This window comes from Gracilinanus agilis, chromosome X (assembly GCF_016433145.1).
Source record: "Gracilinanus agilis isolate LMUSP501 chromosome X, AgileGrace, whole genome shotgun sequence".
NCBI lineage: Eukaryota > Metazoa > Chordata > Mammalia > Didelphimorphia > Didelphidae > Gracilinanus > Gracilinanus agilis.
Genome location: NC_058136.1, coordinates 73,439,652 through 73,452,428, shown reverse-complemented (window position 1 = coordinate 73,452,428; position 12,777 = coordinate 73,439,652). Strand labels below are relative to the sequence as shown.

At 58.6% G+C, this 12,777-nt stretch overlaps 2 protein-coding genes across 2 annotated transcripts in view; one reads left to right on the top strand and one right to left on the bottom strand.

The window, feature by feature from the left end:
• Positions 1-1,628, bottom strand: part of IKBKG (inhibitor of nuclear factor kappa B kinase regulatory subunit gamma) — a 22,051-nt gene extending 20,423 nt beyond the window's left edge. Inside the window, exons 1-3 of the mRNA XM_044682923.1 lie at positions 1,410-1,628; positions 1,104-1,163; positions 757-925 (exon numbers count right to left, since the gene is read on the bottom strand). Of these exons, the coding sequence (XP_044538858.1) occupies positions 757-925; positions 1,104-1,163; positions 1,410-1,628 (448 nt within the window). The remainder of the gene's footprint in view (positions 1-756; positions 926-1,103; positions 1,164-1,409) is intronic.
• A 3,593-nt stretch (positions 1,629-5,221) lies between these two features.
• The window catches only part of MPP1 (MAGUK p55 scaffold protein 1), a 25,765-nt gene continuing 18,209 nt past the window's right edge, over positions 5,222-12,777 (top strand). The window contains exons 1-10 of the mRNA XM_044682922.1: positions 5,222-5,345; positions 5,615-5,849; positions 6,556-6,684; positions 6,793-6,924; positions 7,171-7,334; positions 7,562-7,602; positions 10,495-10,665; positions 11,012-11,090; positions 11,857-11,942; positions 12,225-12,293. Of these exons, the coding sequence (XP_044538857.1) occupies positions 5,222-5,345; positions 5,615-5,849; positions 6,556-6,684; positions 6,793-6,924; positions 7,171-7,334; positions 7,562-7,602; positions 10,495-10,665; positions 11,012-11,090; positions 11,857-11,942; positions 12,225-12,293 (1,230 nt within the window). The remainder of the gene's footprint in view (positions 5,346-5,614; positions 5,850-6,555; positions 6,685-6,792; positions 6,925-7,170; positions 7,335-7,561; positions 7,603-10,494; positions 10,666-11,011; positions 11,091-11,856; positions 11,943-12,224; positions 12,294-12,777) is intronic.

The following is a 12,777-nucleotide window of genomic DNA, read 5'->3' as shown; positions in this document are numbered from 1 at the left end:
TGGGGGGCAGGGAGGGCCGGCCCCGGTGGGGCAGGGAGGGCCGGCCCCGGTGGGGCAGCTCCTCAGACTCTGAACTCGGCCTCCTGGGGCTTTGCTGAGAAAGGCGAACTCGTTATCTCTCCTAGATGACCCTGAAACTGCTCTCCATCTTACTTTGCCCCGCCTGGCTGGAGCCTTGGCGCGCCCTTTGGACCCCATGGGCTGATGGTTTCTTCAGGCCAAATGGGCCGGGCCCTTTAGAAGCTCCAGGCAGCCATGGCTCCCTCCTCCCCCTCAGGACTCCGGAAGGTCCTTGGGCAGAGGAAAGGGACGTGTAAAGACCTTGCAGAGAAGTCCCGTTTAGGGACCTGGGCGCCACTGGATCAAAGGGTACAAGGAGGTGACCAGAAAGGTGAGGGAGGGCGGGCAGGTCACGAAAGGATTTCAAAGCCAAGCCAGATTTTCTGGTTGATCCTCGAGGTATGGGACCACCAGGAGGCTCGACAGCTAGAGCGGTGGGCCTGGAGTCAGGAAGACCTGAGTTCAAATGTGGCTTCAAATCCCCAAGTAGTTATGCCCTTGGACAAGTCACAGCCTCTGCCTTAATTTCCTCAACTATAAAATAGACAATAATAGCATCTACCTGAAAGGATTGTCATAGGGAGCTTAGCACATAGTAGGGCAAGTTAGATAGTGGAGTGCGGGAAGGAGGGACCGCCCGGCCCCAGGAGCTGCCGCTGGAGTCCAACAGGAGGTGGTGATGATGTCAGAGGTCACACTGGGAGGACTTAGCAGCCTCTCTAACCCGGATGAGGCCGGGTGAGTCTGAGGGAAGCTGCAGAGAGTGGAGATGAGGAGTTCCGTTTAGGCCATCCAGGCGCAGCCATCCAATAGGAAGATGGTGACAGGAGCCCGAGGGCCGGGCCAGGCCAATGAGATCATCGGCCTACCACGCAAAGTGTTAGATTGTCTAAAGTTTCCTAATAACAGCTAAAGCAAGAAGGTGCTAACCCAGCCACGCTCATGGGGGGGGGGGGGGAGATGCAAACGTGGACGAAGGGAAGTGCATTCTGGGTAACGCAGAGAGGCATTTTGGGCGATCTAGTTTGAGAGGTTCAAGATACCTCTAACTCTAAGAGGGCAAAGAGAAGGAGCCCCAGGGCAGAAGCATTAGTGAGCGCGGCCTACACCGGAGAAGGAGGAGTATCGAGGTGGAGCCTTGGCCCATAGCGGCCGAGGCTTCCGAGAGGGCCGGGAGGATGGGGATGGAGACGAGGCCATCGGATTGGAGCAGATTTAGAAAGGGAGTTTCCGATGGGTGATGGGCCAGGCAGGAGCGAGCGTGAGAGTAACAGAAGCGGAGACGCCCAGGGCAGGCGGCCTTCTCAAGGGGTTTAACCGCAGGGCCAGGAGAGAGATGGACGCGCGACTGGGCGCTTCTTGGCTCCCGGGCCCTTCCGTCCCCCACTAGCTGCCGAAGTCTCTCCAGGCTCATGTTGGTGGCTTCCACGGCCCCACGTCGCCAGCCGCCTCCTCCTTTTCCAGTCGTGCGGCCGCAGGTCTCTCCAGGGAGTACGTTTCTCTCGGTATCGGCTGACTCGCCGTCCTCGCTGGCCAGCGGACTTCCCGAAGTCTTCTTCCGTCTGCATCCGTCCGGCTCTTCGGGCCACACGCTCTGCTCGAGTGCTTAGAGCTGGGGCCTGATCGGAGCTGGACGGGGATCCCCGGAAATAACCCTGCGCCAGTGAGCGTGAATGTAGAACGCCCCAGTGGAAATGTGCAACGAGAATCCCCACTAGTGCGGACCTAGCTGTCGTGTAAAAGACTTTCCCCCCAGTTTGTGGTGCTGGGGAGAGAGCGCCGGGCCCGGACCTGGCAAGCCCCGAGTTCAGATCCAGCCTCAGATGCCCAGGCAAGTCATTTCACCTCAGGGCACGAAAGAGGGCATTTTCCCATTGAAACTCCAAGTCTAGCCCCTGCCCGCATGGCTGGCTTCCTTTTGCGGGCGTCTCCTCTGCTGTCCAAAGAAATCTGTTCCAACGCACAGATCCGGGCTGCGGGGAGGGGGACGATGAGGATTTTCTGACAGGCTTTTACGGATAAGGTCACATCAGAAAGGCCAGAAGGGATCCTTCCACACACCGAGATCGAGATTTACAGTCTCGTACTTTCCTCAGAGCCATAAAAGCTGAATAAACTTAGCTAAGCAAAATGGGGATCCCCCCCCCCCCCCGAGAACGCCTACTCTTGTTTACTCCTCGGAGGGACTCGAGGACAATTGGGAAGGTCAAATTCCAACCGCCGCCCCTCTGCATTCTGATTGCACGTGGCAGCTCTTGGTCAGGTGAGGTTAATATTAACAGAAGATGGACTTTCGGTTAGCCAGAAGCTGCAGGAAGAATGGCCCGGAGCGGAGCCCCAGACGATGAAAAGGAGTCCAGGGGAATCGGACATCAAAGATTCCCCTCGTCGCACACTTCGACATCGGCCTATCCACGCTCGAATCTGGGCACGAAGCTCTTCGGGCGACCAGTATTAAATGGCACGCGGCCCCCCCCCCCCTTGCCCGTTCTTGCTAAGCCGTTTCATCGTCTCATTTCATCTCGGGTCTGGGCCGAGGCCCTCGCAGAGATCGCCCGGGTAGTGCGGCTGGTGATGAGCGAGGCGGGCCTCGCGCGGCCTCTTCGATTTAGCCTTCCAGTAACTAGTTAGGGCTTCTGTCACACATGAGCGACGTGGAATTCTGTATCACGTGAAAGCCCCTGCCAGGCTCTTTACCACCTCGGGGAGGGGGAGGGACAAAATTGGACTCCTAAAATGTCCGAGAACAATCGTCAAAAATTGTTTCTGTGCGTAACGGAAAGAGCGTCAGAGCTCACGAGAGCGTCTTTGCGTGCAGGGGCCGATCCTTTATCGAGAGGCCACGCGCCCCTCTCAATAAATGACGTTACACTGGGGGGATCCCGTATATCCCAGGGGAGAAAAACTCGTCTGGGCACAGCACCTCGTCCCGTGTTGGCAGCCCTTCTTTGGTACAAACGCCCCCCAGAAGCAGCGGACGTCCTCGCCCCTTTTTCTTCATAGAAATATTTCTGTATCTAAGTGTCCTTCGAGGGCCCAGACCGGCCTGATGTCGGCCCAGTGGGGTAAAGCCTCCTTGCCAGCCCTTTGTTTTGGAGCAGCAGAGGCCAACTCCGGGACCAACCAGGCGAGAAGGCAAAGAAGCACAGAACTGAGGCAAGAGACTCCTGCCATTACCCTTCCCAAGCACACCCGCCCGCCTGTAGCAGCTCTCTGATCTCACAGCCACTGAGGGAATGAAATCTGGCCCGTTAGCCTCAACTCAGAATTCAGAACAATAGCATAAAATGACATTTTATTTTTATTTCTTTTTTTTTAACCCTCCCCTTCCGTCTTGGAGTCAATCCTGGGTATCGGCTCCGAGGCAGAAGAGTGGTAAGGGTAGGCAATGGGGGTCAAGTGACTTGCCCAGGGTCACACAGCTGGGAAGTGTCTGAGGCCAGACTGGAACCCAGGACCTCCCGTCTCTAGGCCTGACTCTCCATCCACTGAGCTACCCAGCTGCCCCCACCATGACATTTTAGCTCCGACAGCAAGCTTCCCCAATCACAGTCCGGGCCCGGGTACGGTCATGATTCTTTCTTCTCGTGTTGTTGCAGTAACAGTTAACGATAAGCACATACAAGGTCTTAGCTTACTCTCGCTTTCTAGTTTAGATCCATCCTGGAGCAGAAATCAGTCAGTGATCGCGGGCTGTGACTGCCCTGGTAGCAGATAGCCGCATCTTCAGGCATTTCCTATTGACCCCGAAGGTCCGAGGCCCGAAGAGACCAGATTGGCTTAAAAGTGTCATTTCCATCGTGCTTTGCATGATAATACGTGGACAGCCCAGCTGGAGCCTGGGGAGGAGTCGTGTGGGAATCGGGAACACGTAGATAAATACAGACCCGTCTTGGGAAAGGCGTCGTGTCCCTACGCGTGGTCGCTTTTCACAGCAGCGGGCGAACGGTCAGCTAAAGATGGCTCCTTCCCCAGCTAGCTCGGCAGCCCCCTTACTTCAGCTGCGAGAGGGTTCTCGGGGAACCACTTCCTCACTTTAGAATTTCCCAACATGCTGTGCGTCAGCAGGGCCGCCCAAACACAAAGGCGCTCCCAGAGAACCTTGCAGGAAAGGAGAACTCACAAGCTCGCTCGCTTGCGGTTTCCCCCAAGAACAAGTTGTTGTTCTTCCTCAGCTGGAAGCAAAATCGACTCCGTTAAAGACTTCACAGCCTTTATCCCTGGAGCCGGCGGCTCCCAGATGGAAGAAGGGAAGGGGGAGACGCCCAGCAGTAACTTCGTAGTGTGCCGGATTTCCAAACGCGACCCGTCGGAAAACCTCGGCTCCTCCGAGTGCCGTTCCAGGTTCCAGACCGTCCCAGTTTGGCATGGGGGGGGGGGGGAGGGTTCTCGTCCTCCTTTTGCCCGTTTCCCAGTCCTTTCTCATTCTTATTCACAGCAAACTCAATGCACCCAAACGCGAAGGGCACCCCAAATGACAGGGCCGGCTGCATTCTCGGCCCCCTCTTTAAGAGGGCCCGGGAGGCTCTCCTAGAACGTGGACATTGCGAGCGCGCCAGCCCGTAGAATTCTCCCCAGAAAGTTTCTCATCCTTCTTATGTCAGTGAGATAAACAGACACCCCACATCAGCAGGCCTCTCTTTCCCCAGCGGCGCCGTGTCGGCCCACAGAGCCTCCCTCCCCTTGGCTCGCCTCCTCTCCTCTCAGCCTGCTTGAACCTTCTCTCTTTTCTTCCGGCGGACTTGGACTAAAGACCTGCAGACTTCAAAACGGCTTCTCAAGGGGACAGTTAGGTGGCACGGTGGATGGGAGGCCCCGGCCTCAGACCCTTCCCAGCTGTGTGACCTTGGGCAAGTCACTCGACTCCCGTCGCCCAGCCCTTAGTGCTCTTCTGCCTTGGAACCAAGGTGCACGGTTGATTCTAAGGTGGAAGGCAAGAGTTTAAACAAAGATTTGAAAACAAAACGGGCCCCCCCCCCGTGATTTGGCCCCCCGCTNTAAGGTGGAAGGCAAGAGTTTAAACAAAGATTTGAAAACAAAACGGGCCCCCCCCCCGTGATTTGGCCCCCCGCTCGCCCTCGCCATCTCGGCCTAACCCAGGCTAACTGGGGCCCCCTGCATTTCTCTTGTACAGATTTTCTCGACCAACCGTTGCTAATTAATGGCGAAACATGCACGCTGCGAGCGCACGGGCCGCTTGGACTTTCCTTCCCAAGCAGTTAAGTTCTGTGAAATCACTCACGGGAAAGAGCAGCAGCGAGGCCCAGACGTGCTCCTGTGCCTAGGTTTGTGCAGATGGCAGGCCAGTCGCCGTTCTTTGCTCGGAGGCTCTCTTTGCCTCCTTTCCCGCTCGAGCGCTGGCTCTGCCTCCCTCCAGAGACCGGGAGGGCGAGGCGCGGCAGGGCCACCTTTGGGCGGTTATTTCAGGAGCTGCCGAAATCTCCCAGCAGAGGCCGTCTCCGCTTGGGGCGCAGACAGGGTTCTCCCTTCCCCCACCCTGAAGAGCAAACGGATGGGCTCAGCAGAGTCTCAAGTTCCCCCACACTCGCTCCAGCCCTCGCATTCTCCCGGGAAGAGCTGGGGCCGGGAGCCCGACGCCTGGATCGAACCCGCAGCCGTCTCTGGAGAGACAGGCCCGAGCCAATCGCGGGGCAGCCTGTTTGGCAGATTTCGCCCGGGATGTTGGGTTCTCGGGATCTGCCCGACGTAATCCGAGCCCACACTTGTTCGGTTTTCTCCGCAGAGACACTGGAGTCGTTTGCTAAATCCTTCTCTGGCTCGTTTGACAGGTGAGGAAACTGAGGCAAACCAGGTGAAGTGACTTAGCCAGGGTCACCCAGCTGGTAGGGGTCTGAACTCAGGCAGAGTGGGGAGCTAAAGATCAAATGCTACTTCTCAGGGCCCGAAGTTCGTGCCGCCGGTACGCTCACAGGCGTACGCGGCGTGCTCGCTCCCCTAGATGTCCCCCGTGGCCTTGCTCCTTAGCTGCTTCACAATCCCCAGTTTATCTGGCGCTGGCGGCGTGCCCAAAGGAGACTTTGCACATGTTCTCCGCCTCCCGCCCCAAGCACAGATCCCTAGTTTTGCCGGGATCGGCCTGGAAAGGCTTCCTCCCTCCTGCCTCCACTGGCCGCCTTGGCTTTGTTTAAAAGAACATCCAGGGGGCGGCTGGCTGGCTGGCTGGCTCCGTGCAGGTCCCAGCCGGGTGACCCTGGGCAAGTCACAGCCCCAGTGGGCTCACCCTTATTGCTCTTCTGCCTCGGAATCAATACGCAATATTGTTCCAAGATGGGAGGGAGCCAGAGAGATGGGCCGTGGTTCGGAGCAGTAGGCCCGCCTGGCGCGCTTCGCCTACCTTTTCCTTTCTCGGGCCCTTCCAAACGGCGTCCTCGCAAACCATTCGTGTTCGTGCTTTGTTGATTCGGGGGGGGGGGGGCGGGGGGGTCTTTTTGGTTGTCGCGCCTCGGCTGTTTCTGATCCTGTGTTCCTCACCAGAAACCTCCAATACAACCAGGAAAAACCCGTGAAAACCAATGGCCCAGGGATGCAGCATTCTGCACCTGTAGGCCTCCACCTCTGTGAGAGGAAAGAAATGGTCTCATCAGTCTTCCGGGACCGAGATGGGTCATTTATGGGGGGGAGGGGAGGAGGTTGGTTCTTTCCCTCCGGACTCTTCCTGTTCGCTCTGCCCTCGGTTCCAGGAACCTCCTCAAGTTTCTCTAAATCTTTCAGGCCGGTTCTTACTGCGGAATCGACCTTCGATCGCATTTCTGGCTTTTTAGATGTCATTCGCATCTTCTGTCTGGAGCTGGACGCCTGCCCGTCTGCCATGCTGTCTGTGGTCCTGAGCGTTCTGTCAGTGCGGTATCAGCTGTTCAGCTGGTTTCTCTAGGCCAGGGGTCGGCAACGGGCGGCTCTTTCTGCAGGAGCCGTCAAGTCCGTTTTTGTTCAGGCGCCGCGCTGTGAGCGCTGCACGGCTCTCACGGCCGGCCCCGTTGTAAGACGGAAGAGCAGTAAGGGCTAAGCGATCAGGGTTAAATGACTTGCCCAAGGTCATATAGCCAGGAAGTGTCTCAAACCCGATTTGAACCTTGGTCCTCCCAACTCCAGGCCTGGTGGCCATCCGTGCCACCACCTAGCTGGCCCTCGCGCCATGAGGCTTTGGAAACGTCTCTTACAGTGCAGCGATGCTTCGTCCCCTCCGTGTACCACAGATGATGTGATGGGCCCCCCCTGCTGCCAGTTTTTTTTGCCACCACAGAAAGAGCTGCTCCGTATGTGCCTCGAGGCCCTCTTCTTCACTGTCTGGCAGCCGCGCGGCCCTGTGCCAGCCTCCCCGTTTTCCTTTAGGTCGGCCTTTCGGGGCCGAGTTCCGTTGGATTGATTTGTGCAAAGCGCGTTCGTCTCGTGGCTTCCCCTCTGTGATCTCTCGAGCCCTCGCCTGCTCTTGGCCTCTTTGGGCCTGCGCAGACCTGCTGAGGCTCTCGCTGCTTCTGGGCAGGCCCCGCCCCCGTGCGGAGCTTCTCTGGCTACAGGAAGGGGGTGAGGCGTAGCTCCGAATCCAACTTCCTTCTTGCTGTCCAGTTTGTCGGCCTTTTCCCCCAAGGACGAGGCCTCGGCCCGGGAGTTGGGAGTCTTTGGGTTGGTGTGTTGCCTGTTGGGGGTCGGTTTCGTCCCCCGTCACTGAATCGGCCTGCCTCGTGCTTGTGGCCCTGGACGGGTCACTTCACCTGTCCGGGTCCTCAGGAGGGAGCATCGAACTTGCAGGGTCAAGAAGGGACTAGCCCGTTAGCTCTCACATGACTATAGCAACGGGCCTTACTTCTCCTGGGAACGAGTGTTTTGGGGGAGGAGAGGTTGAGTTCGGCTTGGATCGCCAGCTGGACCTCTCCACCCCCTCCCTCGGTGGCCTGGAGTCCTGGGCAGCTTGGAGGAGGAGGAGGAGGAGGAGGGTGGCTACAATTTACACAGCCGTGTGCCGGCTTCACAACTCTAGGAGGGAGCTGCTTTAATGAACCCCATTTCGTGGATGAGGAAACTGAGGTCTTCCTGACCCCAGGCCTAGCACTCTCTCATCGTGCCCCCTGTTGAGCTGCATCCTCAGTGCCCAGCCAGCCTCGAGCCCTTAGAAATGCTCCTGGAACGTCTACAGGAACAGCAATATCGGAGAGACGAAGGACTGAAATCGGGGACACCCAGCAACACAGTGTCCCTGCGCGCACGCCCTTCCAGGGGCCTCCGGGGGAAGCCGTTCGATGGGCTCGGAGGGCCGAGGGAGGCCCATTTTATAACGTGGGAATTTCTTTTGCGTGGCTCTCCACATCTGCAATAGGCTTTGTGTTGCTCTCCTGCCTTCTCCAGAGAATCAGGTTGGACTAAATGAGAGGCTTGTTGGGGGGCGGCTGGTTAGCTCAGTGGATGGAGCGCCAGGCCTGGAGACGGGAGGTCCTGGGTTCCAATGTGGCCTCAGACACTTCCCAGCCGGGTGACCCTGGCCGAGTCACTTGACCCCCATGGCCTGGCCCTGACCGCTCTTCTGCCTTGGAGACGAGGGGTTGAGAGACACAGAGGCCTGGGCCCGGACTCTCAGTCTGCTGGGTTCGGAGGGGCGAGAGGTAGGAGGAGAAAGACTGAGAGAAAGGAGCGAGCCTGGTAGGAAGACCATAATTCTAGGGCCAGAAGAGAGCGCCCAAGTCCCCGTTGTCTTCCGGGCGCAGCAGCTTATCCAGGGTCACGAGAGCGGTATGTGGCCAGTCAGAGTTTGGCCGGGCCTCTCTCGTGCCTCCCCAAAGGTTCCGTGGAAGAAGCCTTTGGTTCGTGGTCACTTTCCTTCAGAAATTCCTCGTGGAGGCCCGGGCACCTGGCACCTGGCCTGGCGTGTAGTGCTGGAGGAAACAAATGCCCACTCAGCAAAGTCAGTTTCCACAGCTCTGGCGCGAGGGCAGGGACCTAGTCGCTCTTTCGGTCTCCATTGTGTGGTCGTCGTGCCTGCTGTTTTCCGGGCTCTGCTTGCTTTACTCCGCATCAGTTCACGCAAGTCTTTCCAGGCTCGCCCAGTCTCCTCGGCTCGGCATTCTTGTTTTGACAGCGTGCCAGCAGAGAAGGGCACCCTTGAAGACAAAGGGGCGACCCAGCACCAAGGAGCTCTCGGGGAGGCTGGCTCCGAGGGGAGCAGCAGCAGCTGATACCTCCCTTCCTTCGGGTGGCAGGACTAGGGAGCCGGTTCACCCTCCAGATGTCGCAGGGGAGGATGCCCAGCCCCGGAGAAGTTCTCTGGCCTGCCGAAGTCTTCATCCGGAATAGCAGGGCTGGAAGTTCGTCCCCAGGCTCCTGGGCCTGGAAATTGGACACTCAGGCAAGCTAGGAGGAAATGAGGAAACAGGCCCCGGGGAGGAAAGTGATTTGTCCCGGGTCAGCATTTGAACCCGGGCCTTCTCACTCCTCAATAAGAAGAGAACTTAGTCCGTGGAAGGCCGGGGCGATGACTACAAGGGTCCCCATCTAGCGAAGAGACCAAGTTGGCAGTGAAGAGCGTGAAATCCAAGTGGACCCAGGCAACAGAATTTTGTGACTTCCTGCACTACGCGCATATGTGGAGAGGGAGGCGCCCAGAATGCTGACTTGGGATCAAGGTGGCCCCAGTGAGGAAGGAATGTGCTCGGGGAAGGTGACCTTCCAGGCACGGTTGGGGCTGAGCTGATGTGGGAGGGGAGGAGTCGAAGGCTTGTCCTGGGCAGTATGGCGTGGGGGACCGAGAAGGTCAAGTCAGACCCAGAACTCGGCTGAGCTCCAGGAAGAGTTGGGCAGCTGTGGTGGCAGCAGATGGCGAGAACCGAGGCAGTGAATGAAGAGGGCGGCCCCCGTGTGAACCGCCACCGTCGGCCCTTTGGCCTTCCGGCGTCCCGGCTCCTCTCGCGCCTGGCCCGCAGAGAATAGGGTTCCTTTGGGCCTGGCTGGCCCCGATTCCAAATGCTTCCCCTCAGCGTCGCCTCCGCCTCCTGCAGTTAGCAGGGACCCCCCCCCCCCCGCCCCATCATGCATTTGGGCCCGCCCTGCATCCCTGCACTCTGGCGGTGGTCTGGGCACGTGACCTGGAAAGGATGAGGTGGTGCCGCCGAGGTAAAGGAGAAAGTGCCAAGGGGGGGGGGGGTCCAGGAAGCGGGCTCTCCCCATCGGCTCGGGGACAGTGGCGGAGAGAGAGCCCGTGGCGCCTCCTCTCACTCGGGCAGATACCAAAAGCTCCATGGAAATGAAGGGCCGGAGCTTAGTTTAGTTTGACAGAACGTTTGCGAGCCGTTCGGATAGAAGCCCTCAGTCCGGCCACACGTTCTGGGCCTCGCTTTTCCCCACCGTCCCTTGCGGCTCTGGGGCCGGGCAGGGGGGCCTCGGCCGCAGACTCGCTGCCGAGTGCCTTCCCTGATGCTTTAACCCCAGGGCGTGCTTTGTTCTTCTCAGGTCGCTTCCTTCCCCTCAAATTCTGTGATCGAGGACATCTACACCAATGGATCTGCCGCACCAGCTAGTCCTGGGCCCGGCAGCCACCGCCACCGGGAGCCACGGAAAGTGCGCTTCATCCAGTTTGAGAAGGTCACAGAGGAGCCCATGGTGAGTGGCCAGCAGCCTTCCCTTCTTCCTCCTCGCCCCGCCCCTCACCGGAGACTGAATCGGGCCTTTCCTCCTCCCTGCCCCTGCCCCCATGCCCTTTCTTACTGGGTGGAGGTAGGAAGCCTCCAAAAGCTGCTGGCCCTGTTGTCGCGAGACTCTTACCGGCCAAGGAGTCTGGAGACTTGGCTCAGAGGCCTGCCTCCGGCCCTCTGTAAAACGGGGCTGACGGTACGCTTTCCAGCAAGTCCTCCAGGTGGCTTAGCCGCGGCGGAGGGACGAGCTTGGCGCGGCGCCGCAGCGCATATTGCTTAATGCAGAGGGCCTTGGGCATCTCCCTTTCTTCCAGGGAATTACTCTGAAGCTGAATGAGAAACAGTCATGCATGGTGGCCAGAATTCTCCACGGGGGCATGATTCACAGACAAGGTAGCTTTTGGTGCCGCCCCATGAGAGCCCTTCTTTGGCGGAGGGGAGGGAATGTGGCCGTTGCCTGCCGGGAAATCCTGACGGTGGGAGCCCGTGTTAATTGGTCAGCCTGCTGCGTGCCAGGTACTGCGCCAAGCTAAGGGCTGCACACACCAGGCCCTCGGAGACCTTATGTCCAGCGTCACATGCTAAGTGGGGCCCGAAGAATGACCCCTGAGCTCAGGTGGCCCAGCGTTCTTTGCGCTTGGTTTTGGCAAGGTGCCGGCACTCGGAGTCGGGGGGGGGGTCCGTTCTTGCTGTCTCTCTTCCTCCTCAGTGTTCCCCCATCCGCTCATGTACCACACAGGAATGGGGGCCGGCTCAAAGGACTCCACTTCCGGGAGGACGGGAGCATCTTTGGCTCCTTTTTTTTTTACCTTCCATCTTAGAATCGATAGCAAGGCAGAAGAGGGGCCAGGGCTAGGCGATGGGGGTGAAGTGCCTGAGGCCAGATCGGAAGCCAGGAGCTCTCCTCTCTGGGCCTGGCACTCTGTCCACCGAGTCCCCCTCCAGCTGCCTCCACCTCGAGCTCTCTGTAGAAGATGCCTCGGCTCCGCTGTCTGTGGCTGCAGGTGGGGACTGGAGGCGCTGGAAGCCCCTCCCCGGCTCTAGCTCGTGATGCCCACACAGTGCCATCCCGGGGCCACTTGGTCCTCGGCCCAGTCTGGGAGAGTGGCTGATGGGGTGTTGAGTTGCCCTTCCTCAGTTTGGCTTCTCTCCCTGGCAGGCTCCCTTCATGTGGGAGATGAGATCTTGGAAATCAATGGCATGAGCGTGACTAACCACTCTGTGGATCAGCTGCAGAAGGTGATGGTAGGTATCGGGGGTGGGGCCGAAGCCCACCGCAGCTTTGGGTGCCTCCCACTCAGAGGTGGATGTTGTTCACCCTTTTCTTCAGGTGTGGAAAATGAGGTGGGGAGGGAGCCACGTGGATGGCTTCCAGGAGGGGCCACTAAGGGTTTGCCCTTCACAGAGGGTATGTTGGGACCCTGCTGCCGGAGCTCACCCCTGCTGCCCCCCCTTGTGCACCCGAAGCAGATGGGTGTGTTAATCATTCCCGCCTTTGCTTTGTCTTTCCTCTCCTTTGCCCAATAGAAAGAAACCAAAGGAACGATCTCCTTAAAGGTGATTCCCAACCAGCAGAGCCGTCTGCCTGCTCTCCAGGTACGTGCCTGTGTGCTCTCTGGAAGGCTTGGCCCCTTCTGGGTCTGCTCGTGCCTGCTGGGGTGGGACTCGGTTTGAGAAGATGCATGTGTTGATGCGGAGGAGGCGGCCACTGGCGATCTCTGTTCTCCCATTGAGAGCGACTGTGTGAATGGGAAGCGCCATCGTCTCAGGCAAGAGTGCCGCCCATTGGCTCGGCTCGGGGACATTCCTTTTTAAATTTTGTTTTTATTGTCAGGCAAAACCCACTTCAGTATCGGTCCAACTTTGTTGTGAGAAAGAGGATGTGAAAGATAGCATGTTTCCATCTGTACCCATCTGCCTCCAACACTCCTTTCTCTGGGACACTGTTTGGGATGGACAATTTGTCTGGGGAGTCATGGGACCCTGGACTACTGAGGCTCTCACTTCAGCTTCAGGTGGCACCTTCCCTCCCTCCTTCCCTCCCTCCCTCCTTCCTTCCCTCCCTCCCTCCTTCCGTCCC